Source organism: Lonchura striata, chromosome 25, assembly GCF_046129695.1.
Source record: "Lonchura striata isolate bLonStr1 chromosome 25, bLonStr1.mat, whole genome shotgun sequence".
In the NCBI taxonomy this organism is placed as follows: Eukaryota; Metazoa; Chordata; class Aves; order Passeriformes; family Estrildidae; genus Lonchura; species Lonchura striata.
In genome coordinates, this window is record NC_134627.1 from 3,744,334 (window position 1) to 3,764,637 (window position 20,304).

General features: G+C 45.9%; 1 protein-coding gene and 1 gene segment (V, D, J or C); both read left to right on the plus strand.

Moving 5' to 3' along the window:
* The window catches only part of LOC110480576 (M1-specific T cell receptor alpha chain-like), a 210,733-nt gene that overhangs the window by 73,557 nt on the left and 116,872 nt on the right, over positions 1–20,304 (plus strand). The window contains exon 3 of the mRNA XM_077788269.1: positions 18,477–18,482. Coding sequence (XP_077644395.1) covers positions 18,477–18,482 — 6 coding nt within the window. The remainder of the gene's footprint in view (positions 1–18,476; positions 18,483–20,304) is intronic.
* LOC144247455 (T cell receptor delta constant-like) lies at positions 8,685–13,130 on the plus strand. The segment is given in 5 exon segments: positions 8,685–8,778; positions 11,468–11,743; positions 12,368–12,439; positions 12,780–12,896; positions 12,980–13,130. Coding segments are annotated over 4 exon segments (558 nt in total).

Here is a 20,304-nt window from a genome sequence, read left to right on the forward strand (position 1 = left end):
CATTTCCTCCTAGCAGCTGCACCCCAGAGCTCCTGTCAGGCAATGGCAGGTGCAGGAAACATCCCTCTGGCTTGGTGGCACTAAAAGGCACTGCAGGGAGGGCTGCTATCAGGGCTGGTACCCTTTATGGTGCAGGAGGATCTGTCCTGGGAACTGCAGAGGCTGTCTGGGAAAGTGCAGGTTTAGTGCACGTTGCCTGGGCTGCTGTCCAGCACAGCCTCATTTCTCCTCTGTGCCTTGGCTGCAGAGCCATGGGATGATGGAGATGTGTTGCTGTAGCTTCCAGAGTGCTGTGCTGGATGCAGCCAGGCTGTTTAGGAAAGCCAGATCAGCAGGGATGACATTGCTCTACAGGGTGGCTGCTACAGAGCACCTGACCAGGAAGAATTTGAGAAGGTGTGGTGAGTTGATTTTGGTTGTCCTCCAGGGGCTCGGCAAGCTGCTGTCTCAGTGCCCATGCTCCTACGTTAGGCAGGGGAAAAATAATGCAATTAAGGCTTGTGGGTTTAGACAAGGACATGTCACAGGCATGCCACCAATGGCAAAAAAATGGACTTGGAGAAATGTATTTAATTTTTGGTAAATCAAATCAGAGTAGCATAATTAGAAAAAAATGGATACATCTAAAAACCTATCATCTACCCAAATATTGCACAGAAATGAGGAATGCAACCATTAGCTCATAATCCATTTGGTCTGCTGCTTCTTCCTTCTCATGCCCTTCTCCTTCTCCAGAGTGTGGAGCCCATGCCAGAGGAGACATTTCTCCAGGAATTTTTCGACACTGGTTCTTGACATTGACTGCAGTTCTTCATAAACTCCTCCAGTGTGGGTCTGTAGTTCCTGCAGTCCTTCAGGAATAGATTGCTGCAGTGTGGATCCTTGCAGGTTCTCCCAGAAAAGCTGCTATGACATGGCCTATTTCTTCCATGAGACCACAGTTCCTGTCAGAAACCAGCTCCAGCATGAGCTCTGCATGGAGTGCCAGACCTGCTCAGGACATAGCCAATTGCTTCTCTGTGGGGATCCCCTTAGGCTGTAGGGTCAATATCTGCTCCACCATCACTTGATGTCACCTGCATCATCCTGGTCTTCACTGTGCAGATCAGGCAAATCTCTGCTCTGGCACCTGAAGCATCTCCTAGCCCTCTTTCCTCATGGACACTAAGCACAGATTTGAGAAGTGGGAACCTTTCTTAGTCATGTTTACAGCATTCTACAGTGAGACAAATGGTCTTGATGTGTGAGAAGAAGGTGGATGTGCATTCTTCATTTAGTTGTGCCCTCAACATTGGCTTCCCTGGAACTCTTTGGACAAAATCCTTTCTTATGGACTAGAAAACAGGTCTGTTACATTTTTTTTTTGTTTTTCAGGAGTAGATATTGTGTGGTCCATCCCCTCCTGTTGGTCTGTGGGAAATGAAATTCCTAAAGGCTGATCTGGCTGCTGAAGCTTGAGGTGAATAAAGCATTAAAGCATTTACGACCTCAGCCCTGTCCCATATCCTGTGTCACCTGGTCCCTATCCCATTCAGCAGTGGGCCCACATTTTCCCAGCAATAGACTAGTCAAGCTCCAGGAAGCAGCCAATAGAATGCTTGTTCTTCCCCATCTTTCAAAAGCCATGTCTTGAGCTGAACTTTTTAAAAGCAACTTCTCTTGGTAATATTGCTCTAAGTATCCTCTTGTGGCAAAGAAATGACAGACATTGCAAGGGAAATTTTCTCCTCTGCCGGAGGCAAATATCTCCTGCAGGGATGGGAATGTCCCTGTAAGTGAGTCTTCCACAGGACCACAGAAAGGGTGAAATTGAAAAATGTTTCTTTTAAACAAAGAAGGCTTAAAAAATGATGGAGAAAGACTTTTTAAAATACAGGCTGTAGTGATTGGACAAGCGGTAATAGTTTTAAACAAGAGAGGATAGATTCAGACAAGATACAATGAAGATTTTTTTTTTTTTTTTAATGACAGTAATGAAATAGATTTCCCAAAGAAATTGTTGTGGGTCTCAAATTCAGTCAAAGAAAGAAACTGAGAGTCTCTATCCAGGCAAAAGCCTGGGAAAGAGCTGGGAAAGAATGTAAATAATTCTTTATCTCTCTTGTTTTTCACATTGTTTATAGTTAAGTTCTATCACTGTGCATCAAGCACTCTGCACCAATGGGATGGGTTGCTTTCACTTCAGAACCAATGGATTTGATCCTTGCGAAACTCTGTATAAAAAAGCAGGGTACTTTGAATAAATCGGAGTTTTACACTCAGCAGCCTTCTGAGTCAGAGTCTCTTCATTCCTGTCCTGCCTCGACAGCGACAAATTGTATCTGCTCCAAACTTGACAGCAATTAAGATCAAATTCAGTGTGGCTTAAGCAGCCTATTTGTCTTGGTTTGCAAGACAGGTGTCTGCCAAGGAAGCCAGGAACCCGCCTTGGAATGGAGAATATTACCAACTTCCCTCACAATTAGTATAACTTTGAAATTATGGGGCTTTCTGGCAAAGATATGGGAAAGGAATAGCAGTTCTTTGCCAGTATGTGTGTGTATAACGAGGCAAACAGCAGCAGCAGCAGCAGCGAACAGAAGCAGACACTCAGTCCCAGCCCCTCGCGGCCACAGGCACTTTCCCCTTGGGTGCAGTTCCAGGCACAGCCAGCAGGGGCGCTGCTGGCTCCGGGCCGGGCAGGGTGGATGCAATGATTGCCCCGGGGCTGAAGGGGGCGCTGTGGCGCGAGCTGAGCTGCCTCTCTGCATGTGGGCAATGGTGGGCGGGCAGGCAGGAGAGAGGGAGAAGGGGCTCCCTTTACATACCTCGATCCTGGGGTGCCTCTTATCCTGGTGCCCTTCCAGATGGCAAAAGGAGCTGTAGGAGGAACCTGAGAAGCAGCAGCTGGAATGGCAGAAGCAAACACACCCAGAGCTGTGCCAAAACCTGTGGGATGTCAGGTACACATGGGGTGTCAAGTTTAAGTGTAAAAAATATCTCTGAGGCAGTGGCAGAAATCAGCAGGGCTGGGCTGTGGCAGCCAGGCTCCCACAAATAGCCAGGAGACGTTCCGTCCAGAGGAGGTAAGGGGTCTGGGTCTGAGGTTTCCCCTGAGGCACCCAAACAGATGGTCAGTGTCCATCCCGGGGAGATGGCTTGGAGGAGAGGTACCATGTCAACAACTACTCTTATGAGCAAAGGCTCAGCCACCATAGGATGAGCTGTGGAGGACAGAACTCCATGGTGGTAATGATTTCTCCTTGCAGCAGCGGCCCAGCAGCAAGACTAAGACTGTTTCTCCTCCAATTCCCAGAGCAAGTGCCAGTGAGGAGCTGAGCCTGACTTCACCCCAGCCAAAATCTCATCTCTGTACTTCCCAAGAGAAATCCACCAGGCTAAGAGGGGAGCCAACTGCATCCTTCCCCCTCCTCACCATCCCAGTCACATCTTTTGCCTCTAAAAGTATTATCGTTATCCTCTCTTAGGCAACAAAATGGAGAAAATTCCCTGAGAGAAAGAAAAAGAAAAATCTTAACCTCCATCACCTGTTACAGTTGAAAATGTCCTTGGTTGTTGCAGGGGGTTATACTAAATGACCTTTCATTTTCACTTCCAACTCAAACTATTCTGTGATTCTAAGCCGCTCTATATTTCTACGCTTTGACAAGTCAGTTTTCTCCTTGGCCCATGCAGAAATTTGAATGTACCTGAGAATCTTTCATGGGATCACAGAAGGGGTAAATTTTGAAGATGCCTCACTTGTACAAAGAGTGCTTCAAAGAAAGGTGGTGTCAAACCTTTTAACACTGTCTGAAGTAAAACAGCCAAAGGGTAACAGTTTGACACAATTAAGAAGGTACTTGCAAAATAGTTATATGCAAAAAAAGAAGCTGGTTATAACAAGGTGTTTACAGCTTTTTGTCTTTGTCATGCTGTTGGCAAACATACCAAGTTTAAAACTTTTTATTTTATAACTTCAGTCATGTTTCTTCATCTTTGCCCGAGGAGAAGGGAATTGAAGTTTCTTTTCAGGGCATTGTTCCTGATGAGCTGAACATCTCAACAGACTGGGAGCAGCACAGAAGATACAGAAGAGGTAACGACCATCAATGACCATTAATGAACCATGAACTCCAAATATCACCCCTGGCATAATCAGAGACGCCTGCTCGGGGAAGGGAGATAGGAAAGAAACAAGGCATGAGCACCTAATTAGCATTGGAGACCAAGAAATTCATACCTAATAGGAAACCAAATGCAAAGAACTACATAACTTGGGACCAATGAGCATTGAACCAATGATTTTCTCTGGGTTTTGACTGTATAAGTATCTGAAAAATCTAGTACAATTAATGTGTCATGGAAGGATTCTCTCTGCACACCTGCTCCATTTGTGGATGAAGTGATTTCTGCTGAATATCATGGCCAGAACAACATCCTGGCTGGAATAAAGTAATGCCTTGCTTCTCAAACACTAAGCATGTTGTTGGAGGGATTTCATTTTTTCCATCATTTCAGTGACAATGCCAAAGATTCAACAGATTGGAAGCATCACATCAGCACATTCCACAGCTTTCCTGCAGGACTCAAGCATTAAGGAAGAGAAAACAATTTGACACACTCAAGGGAACAGCAGATGAACATGCCCGTCTTACCAATGGGAAATAGCAGCACTGCTGTAAAACCAGAGGTTAAAAATGAGAAGCACACCTCTGTCCTTGGGAACGACAACAGCAAAACAGAATGAAATCATGCCATTTGCTTTTTCTGTCTTAGAACTGCATCTGAGAATTCAGAAAATGCTCCACAATTCCAGGCTACCATTAATTAAAATTATTACAGTAAAATCAAATTACAAGCCAATGTCAGTCAATGTGAAAAATGAATATTAAATTACTGTCTCTTTGCAAATATTAAATTAAATACTGTATGTACTATGTTGGAAAGTTTTTTTGTAGTGCTGTATTAATCCTTTTTAAGTAGTGTGGTAGATATAGTTTTAGGTTATAACATAATGTTATAATAGAAACTGTGTGATGTAAGATATTTTCTTAACTAGCTCAAGAAAGGGATGAGACAATCAAGAAATTCTTTACACAGGGATAACAGCAACAAGACACCTAAGAGTTACTGCCTCCTTATCAGAACAGACAAACATCCTTCCACCTCCTCTCCGTCTTTAAGGAGCCACCAGGATTAAGTTGAGGAAGTTGACAATAACCAGAGAACACCCTTTGTTTGAAAAGAATTTATGCATCATGTATGAGATATATGAATATGCAACAGGCTACTGCTTTTAAGGGTTAATCCTTTGTTAGCATGGGTGCTTTCAGGGCTACATTGCCCTAGGAAGGCACCCGGACAGTCTGTATTTATTTGTTTTTTATTATCCTTTATTGTCTGAACCCTGATTGTCCAAAAAATTATTACTCTATTTTTAATAACTATTGTATTACTATTAAACTGTTAAAATTTTAAAACAAGTGATTGGTGTTTTTCACAGTCAACTATAACAACAGCAAACAGAGCCAATTAAAGCACCATCAGCTGAATCAAAAAATTTCTAAACAATTTTTAAACATGGACTGATTTTTTCTTTGGCATGAAAATTGGCTTAGAGGAGAGAAATGCTTGAACGTCTATAAGACTTTGAAAACATAGGATGAAAATAACTTAAAATTTTATAAGCATGAGAGATTCTCCCTAGAAAACTGTAAAATATTTAACCCTAACTCTCTTGTTGTGTGATACAGCCTCTTCGCAGGATTCCTAGAAGAACAGTTTCTTCCCCGCTGGATTCCCAGAGGAAAAACAAGCCCATCTACTCTATCACCAGACCTTCAGAGAAAACTACATCCTTCTACAAGATCATTGCTTCAGCAGAATTTCATTTACCACTCCAGGAGGAACAGCCACCATTTAACTGGACTATTACCAACACTCTGACTCCTCAGGGTGTCAGGTTTCTGACTCTATCAGTAGTTTTGTTTGAACTAACTGCATTTTTTTAAATTTTGGGATTTTTTTCCTAAGTAAAGAACTGTTACTCCCATTCCCATATCTTTGCCTGAGAGCCTTTTAATTTTAAAATTGTAGCAATTCAGAGGGAGGGGTTTTACCTTTTCCATTCCACGGAAGGCTCTTGCCTTCCTTCACAGACTCTTGTCTTTTCAAACCAAGACACCCCTCCTCTGTCCAGGACCGTAACCCATGGGATTCCTCCCAGAAGATCCCAGATTCTACTCTCCTGAAGCCCAGGGCTCCAGTCCTGTTTTTGCATTACTCTCTTCTCCCTGGATCCTGAGCTCAAGCAGTGCATGGTCACTGCAGCCAAGGCTGCCCCAACCTTCTCGCATCCACCACCAATTCTTCCTCACTGGCACGTAGAGGTCCAGCTCACCAGCCACTTGTGTCAGCAAATTTCTTGTGAGGAAAAAATGCCTTTGTTATGTGTTCAGCTGTGCTGGCCTGCCATCTGACACCTGACACACTTCTAGCACCTCATGAGGATCACAGCCCACAGATGTCCCATCTGTCCCACGAAACCCTGCCTGTTTCTTTCCATTCCTCTTATGTTTTCTACCCATACTTCCCTCCTGGGAATGCCTCCAATTCTCTACCCATTCATGATCTTGGTTTCTTTTCTTTTTTTGAGCCTGGAATGGTCATTGTGTCCACTGGCTCAGGGATTTTTGCAATGGGTGATGGGCATTCTGTGAGGGTTCGGGACCAGGGCCTGCAGCTTCCTTTTTGTGGGGCTGCTCAGCTCAGGAGCCACAGGAAAAGGACGTCAGGCTGGAGACACTGTTGTCCTATGCTTTTTGCCTGTTACTATTTCTCTTCCTTCACACTGTGAGTAGGGCTTGCCAGCCTTTTTCTCTGCTCCTTTGTCACTTGGGAGCCCAGAGTTGGTGCGAGCTGTACCAAGAGCCAGGAGGCAGGAGCACGCTGGGCACAGGAGCAGCCATTGCCAGTGAGCTCTGCAAAGGAGCAACCCCCCTACCCAGCCCTGCTGTTGTCTGCTGCTGCTTCAGAGATTTTTGCAACACCATCACTTATTTTTGCAACACCATCACGTAACACCTCCTGTCCTCCCAGACACCTGTGGCTCCTGCCACAGCTTCAGAGTTTCTCCTGCACTTGGTTTAGCACCCTGGCTGTGCACACCTCTGCCTTTCCAGCCTGCTGCTCCAAGGTTCCTGGTACAGCTGGTTTCAGTATCCACAGGGGCACTGGGATCGCCAGCCCCGGGGGTTTGTGAAGGGAGCCCCTTCTCCATCTCTGCCGGCTGTGCCACCATTGCCCACATGCAGAGAGGCCGCGCCACAGCGCCCCCTGCAGCCCCGGGGCAATCATCGCACCCACCATGACCAGCCATGAGCCAGCAGCGCCCCTGCTGGCTGTGCCCGGAACTGCACCCAAGGGGAAAGTGCCTGCGGCCGTGAGAGGCCGGGACTAGGTGTCTGCTTCTGTTCGCTGCTGCTGCTGCTGCTGTTTGCCTCGTTATACACACACATACTGGTAAAGGACTGTTATTCCTTTCCCATATCTCTTCCTGAATGGCCTTTTATTCCAAAATTATAATAGTTTGGGGGAAGGGGGTCATAGTCTCCATGCCAAGGGAGGTTCCTGGCTTCCTTGGCAGACACCTGTCTTTCAAACTAGGACAGCCACCACCGCCTGTGTGAGGCAGCACAGGCAGCAGATGGAGCAGCCACAGACTCACACAGAGTACATTTCTTTCCATGACCTTGCAAACCTGGGGGAATCCCTCAGCAACAGCCAGGCAGAAGCAAAGAGAGACACTGGCATCTAAACTGGGTCCATGCTAGAAGATCCCTGGATTCAGTTCCTGGGCTGTCAAGGGTAATTCCCAGCTGAAAGGTCACTTCAGGAGTTTACGATCCTCCTGTGTCTTCTACTTCTAATCCATTCCTCCCAACACCCCCAAGGCCAGCCTGCTGCATCCCAGGACTCCCATCACACTACCACTAGTACCCACAAGAAGAGAAGTAAGAGGATTAGACTGCATTGTAAGAAATGCTCCAAAATAACACCAGACAAACTGATTGTTTTCCTGTTTTCTATCCACCTTAACTCCCTCAGACCTTTCAGAGGAGCCATGTAATCCCCAAGTTCTCATTTACAACTCAACCTTTCTGATATTATTTTAGATCCCTCCTTGAAAGCTATACGGTGTTTCTTCTTGTGGTATGATGGGTCTTAAACCACTGAAGAAGTCATGTGACTGCTTGTATAATCTAAAATTCTGTGTAGTACAACTGAGACAGTTTTTGCTATGAAATATATCATTGTGTACAGGGACTGGGATACCACATTGATATAAACATCATAGGGACCTGTACAAAAACAAGAGGGAAAGAACAGCGAGAAATTTTGGAAAAGAAAGGAGATGGGTGACTGTAGTGACTAAGGAGAGAAGTACAACATTCTTCCTATATGTCCTTTTGTCCTGGATACATAGAAGAGTTCATAAAGGTTCTAAAAGGTGGAAGAATGGGAGAAGTTTCAAATTCTATACTCAATCAAGCAATTTGAAATCACTGAACAATTCAATTAACTTTTTGTTCCTTTCTAGTTTAGGAGGTAAATCTACCTCTGGTCCTCTCAGGAACTTAAAACCCTGGATAATTAGGTCTGACATATTTTCATCACCTGTTTTTAAAACAAGTTTGAACATCATGAGGAAAGAGTGAGTTATTGGGAAAAGTCATAGCAGTGTGTGGAGAACAAAGCTTATCTTTGGACCAGGGACAACTCTCACAGTTCTACCAAGTAAGTGATGTTTCTTTATTCCTAAATATTAATTTAAAATTAAGGTGGAGGTGGATAAAGGAAGTTTAAGGTTTGGGTTCACTGAAACAATGTTCAACTGCAATAACCCCTTGAATGCACTCGCTCTCCAGCCAGGCTTTGCAGCCCAACCTTCAGCTTGGAGCTGCTCAGGAAGGTTTCCCAGGAACAACTGGGCTGACTCTGCATAGCACCATTATTCCATGATCCCCAAACAGCAGCAGGGCACTGCTTAGCATGTGATGGCTGATTCCCACTTTGGGCAGCACTCTGGCCCAAATTTGCTGTGCAGTGTCCAATTCTCCAGTGGACTTGCACTGACTGACTTGGGGCAGGAATGCAGAGCTCAGTGAAGAGCTCACAGTGATGAGGAGCTTTGAGACAGATCTGTAACTGCCTGCTTTGAGAAGTTCTGCTTTGACACTGGCACCACACTGACAGTGTCCCCAGGTTAGGAATTCCACTGCCATAGGGCCAGAGAAGGAAGGAGGTTAAATAGCCTTGGGCTTAAATTCTCACCAAGTGCCTCATATCCAAGAGCTCCTGGAATGAAAGACAGTTGTCTGCCAGATTGTGTGGGTTCTGAAAAGCCCAATGTGGGGAGTAGAGATTATAAGAAGCCTTAGTTATTCCTATTTTTATTTGAAATTCCATGATGTACAAAATAGGTGTATGTCACCACAATCTTTTCTATGGATGTATGAATATTAGGGCAGCAGAAGGGTTTTTGATGTTGATCTGTGTTAGCTTAAAGATCCAGGTGCATCCCTAAGGAATTTTTGCTGTGCTTTCAGTGGTCTGCATGTCTTCAAAGTGCTGCAAGAACATCCTGCGTTATTTTACATCCCTAAAACCTCCTGGTTTCCTTTCAGACAGGTGTGGAACTGCCTTGGGTGCTGCCTAATATCTCTCCATGTCCATAGGCTCTGTAGCATGAGAATAAATGCGTATTTGGGAACAATCTCAATGCACTTCCAATTGCAAAGGGACAAACAAACGTAAATATAGCATTCAAAACAGATACCACTTCTTTCCTTGCTCTTCAATGATCTTCTTTTTCTATCTAAAGACAGTATATTTTCAGAGCATAACTCTGGGATTATGTTTGACAGTAAAAGACATTGAGCCTTAAGTATCAAAGTCCCTTTCAAGTCTGCTGAAATACTTATTAAGTTGAAGGCAAAGTTTCCAGGAAGTAAGCGACCCTCCCCCTTTGGTTTTGAATTCCTTTGGGAGATACTAATCTGCATTTTAACATGTTTACAGCACAAATATTTTACTATACAATTTTTTGCCAATTCCACAAATCAATAAGAAATAAAAAAACTACCATTACTGCCACTGTGGGATTCTCCAGGCATATTCTGTTGAGGCTTTAGTTAAGGACAGAGAAGGTTTTTCTCCTGGTTGCAGTTGGATTAGTCCAGATTAAACATCCATTGAGAATGCTAAAGCCCATTAATTTCTGGAATATAGGGCTCATACTCGGATTTTATAAGATATAGGCAAAGGAGAAGTACAACATTTTCTCCAAATAAATTTGGATATAAACATAAAACATTAATCCCTTCCAGAAGCAAACAGTGGTAGGAATTCATGGCGGTACTGTCAGGTAATGCAAACTAGTGGGACTTGGGTGAGCCTTCTGGGGTCAGATAAAACAAATTTCTGCTCCCCGAATCACCATTGCACCGTGTACATTATTGCTTGCTGATGATCTTGCCCAGGGAGCTATTGCAGAGAAGCAGCCTGTTTGTATTCTGGCTGTTTGGAAAGCCTGGAGAGGAGACCACATGAAAAGCCTTTCAAGGTCTTCTCAGAGAACATAGAATGCACAGGACTGACAGGCTCTGGCCAAGCATGGTACAACACCTGGGAAGGAAATGTTGGATTTCTGGTGGGTGTCTGGTTGCTGTAGGTGTGGACAAGTGTGCAGTTCTGCCTGTTTGATCAGGAGAGGTGACCCATGATGTTGTGGCAGAGCACGATTTGGCTTTCCCCTCAGTTCCTCAGCAGTGGCATAGGGCTGAGGGGGAAGGTTGTAAAATCAGAGCTCCTTGATCAAACTTCCATCAGTACCCTGGGATGAACAAAATGTTAGAGCTCGGGGACCTCTTGACCCACCAGCAAGGCTGACACCATGCAAAATGAAAAGCCAAATGCACCTCTCTTTACCTAAGGGACCCCTCAGGATACTCTAGTCAAAGCAGACACGTCAATCTTTGTGGATGTGTCTGACAGCCATTCATAAGCAGAGCCCTTTCTGGCAAAGAAGGCTGCTGGATGATTCCTTTTAGTTCTATGGTTTTACTAAAATTCAAATTACTAATCTGAGTTAAGTTCTGATATCTGATTTTTGAGATCGCCCATGATACTCCACATATGACCCAACCATCAGGCAAAGGGATTTTCTTTAATAAACAAATCATGGTACCACAATGATCTGTTAGCTGCAAGATTCTTTTGACACCAACAGTTTTCTTGTAAGACACCTAGTTGTGAGTTTAAGAATTCTTCCTTCCTTACTTATATCCCTAATGGCAAGGAACAATGACAAAAAAGAGAGTAAATGAGAATGATAGAAATAAGTCACAGCTGGAGTACATGTGAATTTTTGGTCACTCAGCAGCAGTTAAATCAATCCTGTCCAAACCTTGCTTTCTCTTTACAGACATTCCAGAAACTTCTGTCCCTCAAGTCATTGTGATAAAATCAAAGAAACTGAAAGAAGGGGGAAGCTCTGGGAAAGCAGCTTGCTTGGCAAGGAACTTCCTTACAAAGGACATCAGCTTGGAGATGCCTTCCCAGGAAGTTGTATATCAACAGAGCACATCTATTTGGACGTCAGAGGGGTTGTACAATGCAATTAAAGTGGTCAATGTGACAAAAGACACAGAGGTGACCTGCACGGCCAAATCCCACAACAGCACGATAACAACACAGCCAGGTACAGTTTGGTGGCACAGCTGTCACTTGTTTCTGGAGACAGTGGCCTGTGGGGCTTTGTGATCTCCTTCTTGACAGCACTGCCCTGGGCAGCCAGCAGAAATGACACAGACATTGGGTACTTCAGCAGGGAGGGCTGAAAGATGCTTCAAAGCATCTGAAAGAAATGGTTTAAACTATTTAATTACCTTGAGATACTTTTTTGGGGAGAGAAGAAGGAAAGTACAATCCATTTGTTCAAAATATGAATTTCCTTATGACTAAATATTTTACCCTGTAGCAGCAAACCTGCTGCAGTGCAAACTCAAACAGACTTTCTAAAACCTACACAAACTTAAAGGTGGGATGTGCTGTGAGGTTTTTTCCTAAATATGTTTTCTATTTTCTGTCGTTATATTTTTACTCCTGAAGGTCTTTCATATAGTATAAAACCAATGCAGGAATTCTCCTGTTTCCTGCAACGGCATGGAGAAATTATCTCCTCCAGTTAATGTTGGAATTAATGACTGAGTATCGGAGCCCCAACTTTCCTCAGTTCCTAGAGGAAATGTCACTTAAAGATTTCTTTTAATTACTTATCAGAGGTGGATTTCATTTAAAATGCCTTTTCTTTATCATGCTACAGAAGAGGAGGTTGAAGAACCTGTAACAGGGACCAGTGACAGGGTTTGCAACAGGACAGACCCCTCAGCACAAGGTGAGTTACCCAAACAAGATGTGAAGTTACATTGCTGCCTGGGGGATAAAGGCATGGAAATGTATTTTCTCCAGGGCAGAGGACTCAGAACACAACACATTCAGCAGACACAAGCTGCTGTTCCAGGTTGCTCCTGCAGTTACACACAAGCCCCAGGAAGCAAAAAGCAACAGAGACAGACCCTGGGCTCCCCTGTTGTTGCCATGTTCTCTATCGACTCTTCCTCTGCTGCTCTTCCTTTCCCTGAAACTGTCTCCTGTGGTTTTTCCCATTTTCTGCCAAGATCACAACATCAAAACCCAGACCATGATCTCTCCCCTCTTTTCTGGTCACTGAGCAGACCCTGAAGGGCAGAGAGTGAACATGCTGTCCATGGCTGTGCTGGGTTTGAGAGTCCTGCTGGCAAAGAGCATTGCCTTCAATGTCCTCATGAGTGTCAAGTTGTTTCTTTTCTGAGGTAAGGGAGCTCACAGATGTCAAACACTGGTTCACAGGCCCAGTTTCATTAAATGTTCTTTAAACCTCCCTTTGCTCTTCCAGACATGGGGAATGAAGACAAGAGGATCCCAAAGAAGAACAGGAAAGAACGTGAACCAGCAGCACAAGGGGCTTGAACAAGCAGGGGCAGAGCTGCTGACAGAGACCACCCAGGACACAAGGCAGCACCTTCCCCTGAAGACACTGAATACTGTTCACTCCTGCCTGGCCAGCTGATTTACACTGAAGGCCTTTAAGTGCTTTTGCTGTTTCCTCTCCTCTGCCAAATGAGGAGAGTGGATTTATCCTCATCCTCCTGCTGAGTAGTTCTCCCCACTCTTCTGGCATTTGCACACAAGTCTCCAACCTGCTTCAATAGCTTTGAAGACTCCAATGCTCACACTAGATAGATGGCCTTTTAAAAGCACCTTTCCCAGGCGTGTTGTGTTACTGCCTGTGGAACTGGAGTAGCACTGCTGAGGGAATTCAAACACAGTAGCTGCCATTTCTAGCTTCTTCTTTTAGAAAGTGTCAATAACAAAAAGTGTCTATTGTAGATAAGAAAAGCTGTGTAAGATCTGAAGTGATTTAATTCAGCCAGATAATGTTCATTTCTTCATGAGGTCTGATTACTTCTGCAAAATGAATTGCACCAGCATTTTAGATTTCTGTAGTAGTGTCAGAAATAAAGTTTTAAGGCCACTATACTGTGAGTTTTCTCTGTTTTCTCTTCCGAACCAGAGATGGAAATTGATGAAACTCTCCTAAAGCCCACTGAGATCTGAAACACAGCTTGGATAATGCAGATTTCCTGGTGGCTGAATGTGTCTTTTGCAGGCTTTGTGCAGGGAAGGGTGTCTGGCACATTCAGGAGCTTCAGTAAGGAGAATCCTTCCTGAAGGTACGAGACAGGAAAACACTCATACCAGCAGAGAAGAAGCCCTGCCGTTGTTTTGCACTCAGGGAGAGAAGAAAGGGGCCACCAGAAAATAATTTGGTGTGGCTTGATGGAGTGATAATTTCCATAGCAACTCAGTTCTTACCTAAGAGAGCCCAGCCCACACCTTCCCCACTTCATGCCCCTCTCCCAAGCTACAGGCAGGATGCTGTGGTCACCATTTCTGACTCAGTTACACCAGGCAGCATTAACCCTCCCCTGCTTTTGACAACACAAGATAACCACATCCTGGCGGGGAAATAAGGCTTTGCTGTCCCTGCCTGAGTTCCTGCTGCCTTCAAGAGAGCCTCTGCACAGGACACAGCAAGGGGTGCTGCAGTGAGCCTGCTCAGCTCAGACCCTCAGGTCCTGCAGACACCCAGAGAAGAGCCCCAGCCCCTGCAGAAGCTCTGTGAAATTTGCATGGCAAATCCAGATCCAGTGAAATGCTCATTTACCGCACTCTACCACCAGACTTTCAGTCAGGGGGAGCCCCTCACCAGTATTTTTATCCTTATTTTGCAATAACAACCAGAATATTTTCCTCAAGCAATCGACACCTTTTCCCAGTCCCTCTGGTAGATTTATATTTTGATAATACTCTCTCAGAAACAACGAGAGGAATCAGAAGGACAGTAGGGGAAGGTCATTGATTAATGCTCTTATAATCCCTCAGTCATAAAGTCTTGATGATGTCTGGGACTAGGATTGGATCCATCCACACCTCCTCTAGAAGGAGTTTCCTGTTGCTATCATGCAGGCATGGTAGTGTGGAGGAAGGTTTTAGAAAGGCCTTGGGAATGGTAAACTGAGGAAAAAGATACATTCATGTATGCCCCATTGTTTTAGAAAGGCCTTGGGAAGGGGAGACTGAGGGAAAAGATACATTTATGTATGTTCCACTGTTTCGGGAAAGTCCCGCTTCAGCATTCCTCTGTAAACCCCCTTCTCCCCACCTCTGAGCAGTTCCCATTGGACCTGGCCCCTGGGGCGGTTCTGATGTGCCTAAGCTGGACAGTATCCCCATTGTTCAGACCTTATCTCTTAATTTTGCTGTATAAAAACTGTATCTGGGCAGTAGCCTGGGGCCTTTGCTCCCTGCAACCGTTCAGGCAATACAATCTCTCTGGACAAACATATCATTGGTCTCTCTGGGTCTCTTTATCTCGACTCCGAGTGGCGACTGAGGCAACGCTGGAGCTCGGACTGTCCTAACCCAGCTGCTGCCTGGTAAGCCCAGGGCAGCGGGACCGCGGCAAACCCTGGCCCCCGGAGGGGACAGCTAGCTGGAGGGGTCCTGGGGGCCAGGGAGGGACGGGGGACAGCAGCAAGTGACCCCCAAAAGCCGCAAGTGGCACCCAATGTGGGGCTTTGCATTGGTCTGAGTGAGCAAACCACGGCCGTCGTGGACAGTGCATGGGTTAAGAGCTTTTCCAGATGCTTTGCAGTGTCACCGCGAGCAACAGAGCAGTGAGCGGTGTGAATAACCGCCACGCAGGCTGTCAGCTTCATGGGGAGAAGCTCTCAGACCACGCTGGTGGTGTGGGCACTTGCCCTTCCATGCAGCCCAGCAGGACTGTTGCCGTGGAGACAGAGACGCCAATTTCTGTCCGGCGCGGTCTCCGCAGGTGTGGACGGCACCTTCCCAATGCCCGGAATACCGCCTGCCGGAGTTGGGAACCGTTGCTGGAGTTGGTGTCTAAAGGACGACGGTGGGTGAGTCTCGGTACTGGGGGGGCAGGGGCCCAGCCAGGAGACTGGACACAGGCTCTCGTGTGCCCACGGAGGGATACGCCAGCACGCAGGCGTGACGAGAGTCTCCGTCATAGCTTTAGAACTTTGGGGTTTGCTGCAGTAACTGGTTGAGATTTGCTGAGCAGCCAGCGATGGGTGTTACACTGACTAAACAGCAGAAAGAGATTTATAAACAAGTTCAGGAACCCCTGCAGAGAGCAGGTGCAATATTTTCTAAGAGCCTTGTGAAACAGTTTGTCAGGTGGTTATCAGTAAGTTTTCCGGAGGTAACAGAGTGAGAAGTGAGAGAAAGACGATTTTGGAAGCGTGTGGGTGGTGTGTTGAGTGAAAGGACCAAGGCAAGAGATCTCTCAGTGAAAGAAGGTTTTATAAGAATGTTTTTGTTCGTTTACAATGTTGTGAAAGAGAGTGCAGACACGCAGGACACGCCGGGAGCAGAAAACAGCCCCATTGTGTCCCCTGTGTCCCCCCGCATCCCCTGCTGTGAAAAAACTAACCCTGCAGATGTAGATTCAGTTCCTAACCCTTCTCCATCTCCTGCTTTCGCTCCCGCAGCTCAAAATCCATGCTTTGCACCCCCCATCCCCCTCGTGCAGCCACCAAAAGATGGAGGCGGGCACGAGGTGTTCCCTTCTCTATCCCAGAATTCCTTGCTCCCTGTGCCAGCCCACACACCCCTCCCTTCCCCCGTTCCCAATCCCAACCCCTCCTCCCTTGCAGCGATCCAGCCCCCGGTTCAGCCCATGATACAGCCCTCAGTTCAGCCCTCAGCTCCTCATCTCACAGTTGCATCACCCCCTGTCCCTGCCCCGCTCCACACGGCCCCGCCATCTGCGGCCACTCCCACACAAGCCGGCCCCTCTCTCTCTCCCAGTTTCCCTGGCAACGGTAGCTCCGAGACTGTCAATGTGGGGAACCAGAAACTAGTCAGAGACACCGAGCCTGCGTTCCTGGCCCCTGTGATCTATAATGCCAGGGGACAGAACGCCAAATGGGAGCCCCTTTCATATGATAGTATTAGGGAACTTTGCAAAACAAAGCGTGAGTTTGGGGAAAGAATTGAATTTTTTAAGACATTTTAAAAGCTACTCTAAGCTCCAAAACTTTTGTCCCAGCTGATTTGAGACATTTTTTCAGTTGCTTGCTCCCTCAGTCTGAGTTTAGATTGTGGGAAAGAACTTAGAAAAGACTTGCAGCAGATCTCCTCCCAGAGATTTTGCAGAGTCCAAGCCATTCCACAGATATAGAGGATGAGGAAATCACTTTAGAACATCTAGTGGGTGAAGGTGATTGGAGCCAAGCTGAGAAGCAAGCCGCAGACATCCCCAGAGCAGTGTTGGACCTGTCCAGGGATGCAGCAGAACGTGCATTTTTTAACATGCCTTCTAAAGAACCTGTTGTTTCTTATACCGCTTTAAAGCAGTCTGTTACAGAACCATTCATGGATTTTGTGGATCGAGTGCTAGCCTCTGTGGAAAAAAGGGTGCAAAATCCAGAGCTCCAAGATCAACTTGCATTAGAACTTGTCACCACAAATGCAAATGAAGCCTGTCAGCGAGTCATCCTGGCCTTCCATCATCGCCTCCCCCCACACTTGATCAGCTCATCGAGGAGTGCACCAGGAAAGCTTCACTAATGACACAGGACTCAGTGATAAAACCACGGGAAAGGGTGGTTGCTTCAGCAGCAGCAACCCCGAGGACTCCAGGGTCTGCAGGGCCTCCTCAACAAGGGGGGAAAGTGGGAGGGGGGGAAATCTTTTTCCTTTATACTGGCAGAGCAAATTGTATCTTTTTCAGAGTTAGTTTACCTTGTATGATTTTATCTTTCTTTCAGACTAGCAGAATGTCAATTTCCACATTCCTGCTCATCGTTTGGTTCCAGGGAATGGTCATCTACCCTTCCACGGTGGATGCATAGATTGTTCCACAGCCCAAGAAAAATGTGTGGGTCACACTTGCCCAAGCCTTGCAACAAGATCATATGTGTTTGTCTACTGCCTCAGCAGAAAATCCGATGTCCACATGTTTAATAGGGGTCCCAAGTAGGGAGGATGAGTTCCCAATTGATCTGGTCAGTTTGCAAAAGCAGGTGAACGAAAATAAAATACCTGGAGTTGTAAGACTAGTTAAAGCACCAGTGCGAAACTCCCTCATTTTGTGGCAAAGATGGGTCCCACATTTGCCCACTGCCGAGGGAGAGCCCCAGGAATTAGAACTCCTAGGCTCTGCAAAAGCTGAATATTGCATTCAATTTGATTTTTCCCCAACCAAAGAAGTAAAATTATATGAGCATTTCAAACAGTACAAGGTAGAATTCAGAGTAGGTCAATGGTGCACAGCTGTCTATAAGCTGAGATTTGCATCCACCACTGATTTCTGTCCATGCAAGCTGGACAAGAGAATGTTTCTTATCTGTGGGGACAGAGCATACCCAGGAATCTCATCTCGTCTTATTGGAGGTCCATGCACTTTTGGGCATCTGACCCTTGCTTCCCCCAACATGACCCAAATTCCAATTGGGCAAGCAAAAAGTGAGAAAAAAAATTACTAAGCGGAGTGCAAGTCAATTTGATGAACATTGTGATGCAGAAATTTACCATTAGGCAAAATCCAAAAGAGTTGCCGTCTGTGTTTTTACCATGGGTTGCGGCAGCCAAAGCACTGAGTGAATTAGGCAATCTAGAATGCTGGGTGACAAAGCAGGCAAATTTAACATCAGCAGCCCTGAGTGACCTCCTAGAAGATGAGGAAATAACCAGAAAGGCTACCCTCCAAAATAGGGCAGCTGTTGATTTCCTGCTGTTGGCACATGGTCATGGATGTAAAGAGTTTGATGTGTTGTGTTGTTTTGATCTGTCATCTAAAGGTCAGAGTGTCCACTCATCCATTCAGGAAATGAGAAGCCTCACTGGGAGTGTGAAGCAAGAAAATGAGGATTGGTTTAAAAATCTGTTCAAAGACTGGGATATTTCTGGGTGGGCAGTGTCTCTTCTAAAAGACATCTTTTACTTTCTAGTTGCACTGTTTTTAGTTCTGTTAGCATTTGGAATTCTTAAGCGAATCATCTCCAAGGTTATCACCTCAAAGCCGAAGAATTCTGCACCGGTTGTCATCGCTGCTGCCGCCACGGAAAGCAATTGGTGGGAAGATGACAAGCAGAAAGACACTGCAGTTTAAGAGCCACAGTTTACCTTCTCCCAAGGCACAATTCATTCTTATTAAGTGAAAAGTGTTGAATTGTTGCTATCATGCTGGCATGGTAGTGTGCAGGAAGGTTTTAGAAAGGCCTTGGGAATGGCAAACTGAGGAAAAGGATACATTCATGTATGCCCCATTGTTTTAGAAAGGCCTTGGGAATGGGAGACTGAGGGAAAAGATATATGCTCCACTGTTTCGGGAAAGTCCCGCTTCAGCATTCCTCTGTAAACCCCCTTCTCCCCACCCTGAGCAGTTCCCATTGGACCTGGCCCCTGGGGCGGTTCTGATGTGCCTAAGCTGGACAGTATCCCCATTGTTCAGACCTTATCTCTTAATTTTGCTGTATAAAAACTGTATCTGGGCAATAGCCCGGGGCCTTTGGTCCCTGCAACCGTTCAGGCAATACAATCTCTCTGGACAAACATATCATTGGTCTCTCTTGGTGTCTTTATCTTGACTCCTAGCGGTGACCGAGGCAACGCCGGAGCTTGGACCGTGCTAACCCAGCTGCTGCCTGGTAAGCCCAGGGCAGCGAGACTGCGGCAAACCCCGGTCCCTGGAGGGGACAGCTAGCCGGAAGGGTCCAGGGGGGCCGGGGAGGGACGGGGGACAGCAGCAAGTGACCCCTGAAAACCGCAGTTTACAAAGCAGCAGAGTCCTTTCTGCACCTTGTAACTTAAGGGGAGGGACTGCCTTTTGCAGCTCTGCCCCTTTCTTGCCCCCAGTCGCCACATCAATCTTTTAATTAAATTAATTCCAATTTGTTGTTCCTTTCCCTGATTCATCCATGTAGGAAAGCAGCAGGGAGGGTTGCTGTTGGGCTGTGCCACACTTTGGCCAGTCTGTGTTAAACCTGCTTTTGCTGACACCTCTGGCAGTGAGTGTTTCATTGCCCTAAAGCCCTCATTTCATGACAGGGTCCCAGATTGTCCCCACTAAGCAGTGGCTTTTCACTTTGCATTGGTAATGCAGAAAATGCAGCTTAACAAAAGAGGAGAATAGAAGTGTTTCCAGTCCAGTAGTAACATTGTCGTGGTGTAGTTAATTGCACAAAAGGGTGACAATCTGCAGATCTGCCTCCTGGTGTCAGCTAAGTAGAGTTTTGTAGATAATGTGTGCTCCACATTAAAATAGCCTCTGTTCAAAGAAGCACAATTGAATGTGGAGTTTTCCTGAAATCAGAATAAATAATATTGTCCTAAAAGGGATACCATAATACCAAAAGAATGAAGGATGATTATAAGCAGAACCCTTTGGTACAATACATTATGACAGTGCTATCCTGTTCTCCTACAGATTAGTTTGTGTCCATGTTTGATTATTCTCATAGGGCCTCTGAATATCTCCAAGGGTTGAGCCACTGTCCCTGGAGACATTCAAAAGCCACCTGGACATGGTCCTTGGCAAACAGCTCCAGACAGTCCTGCTAGAGCGGGGGAGACCAAGTCACCTCCAGATGTCCCTTCCAACATCAATCCTTCTGCATTTCCGTGACA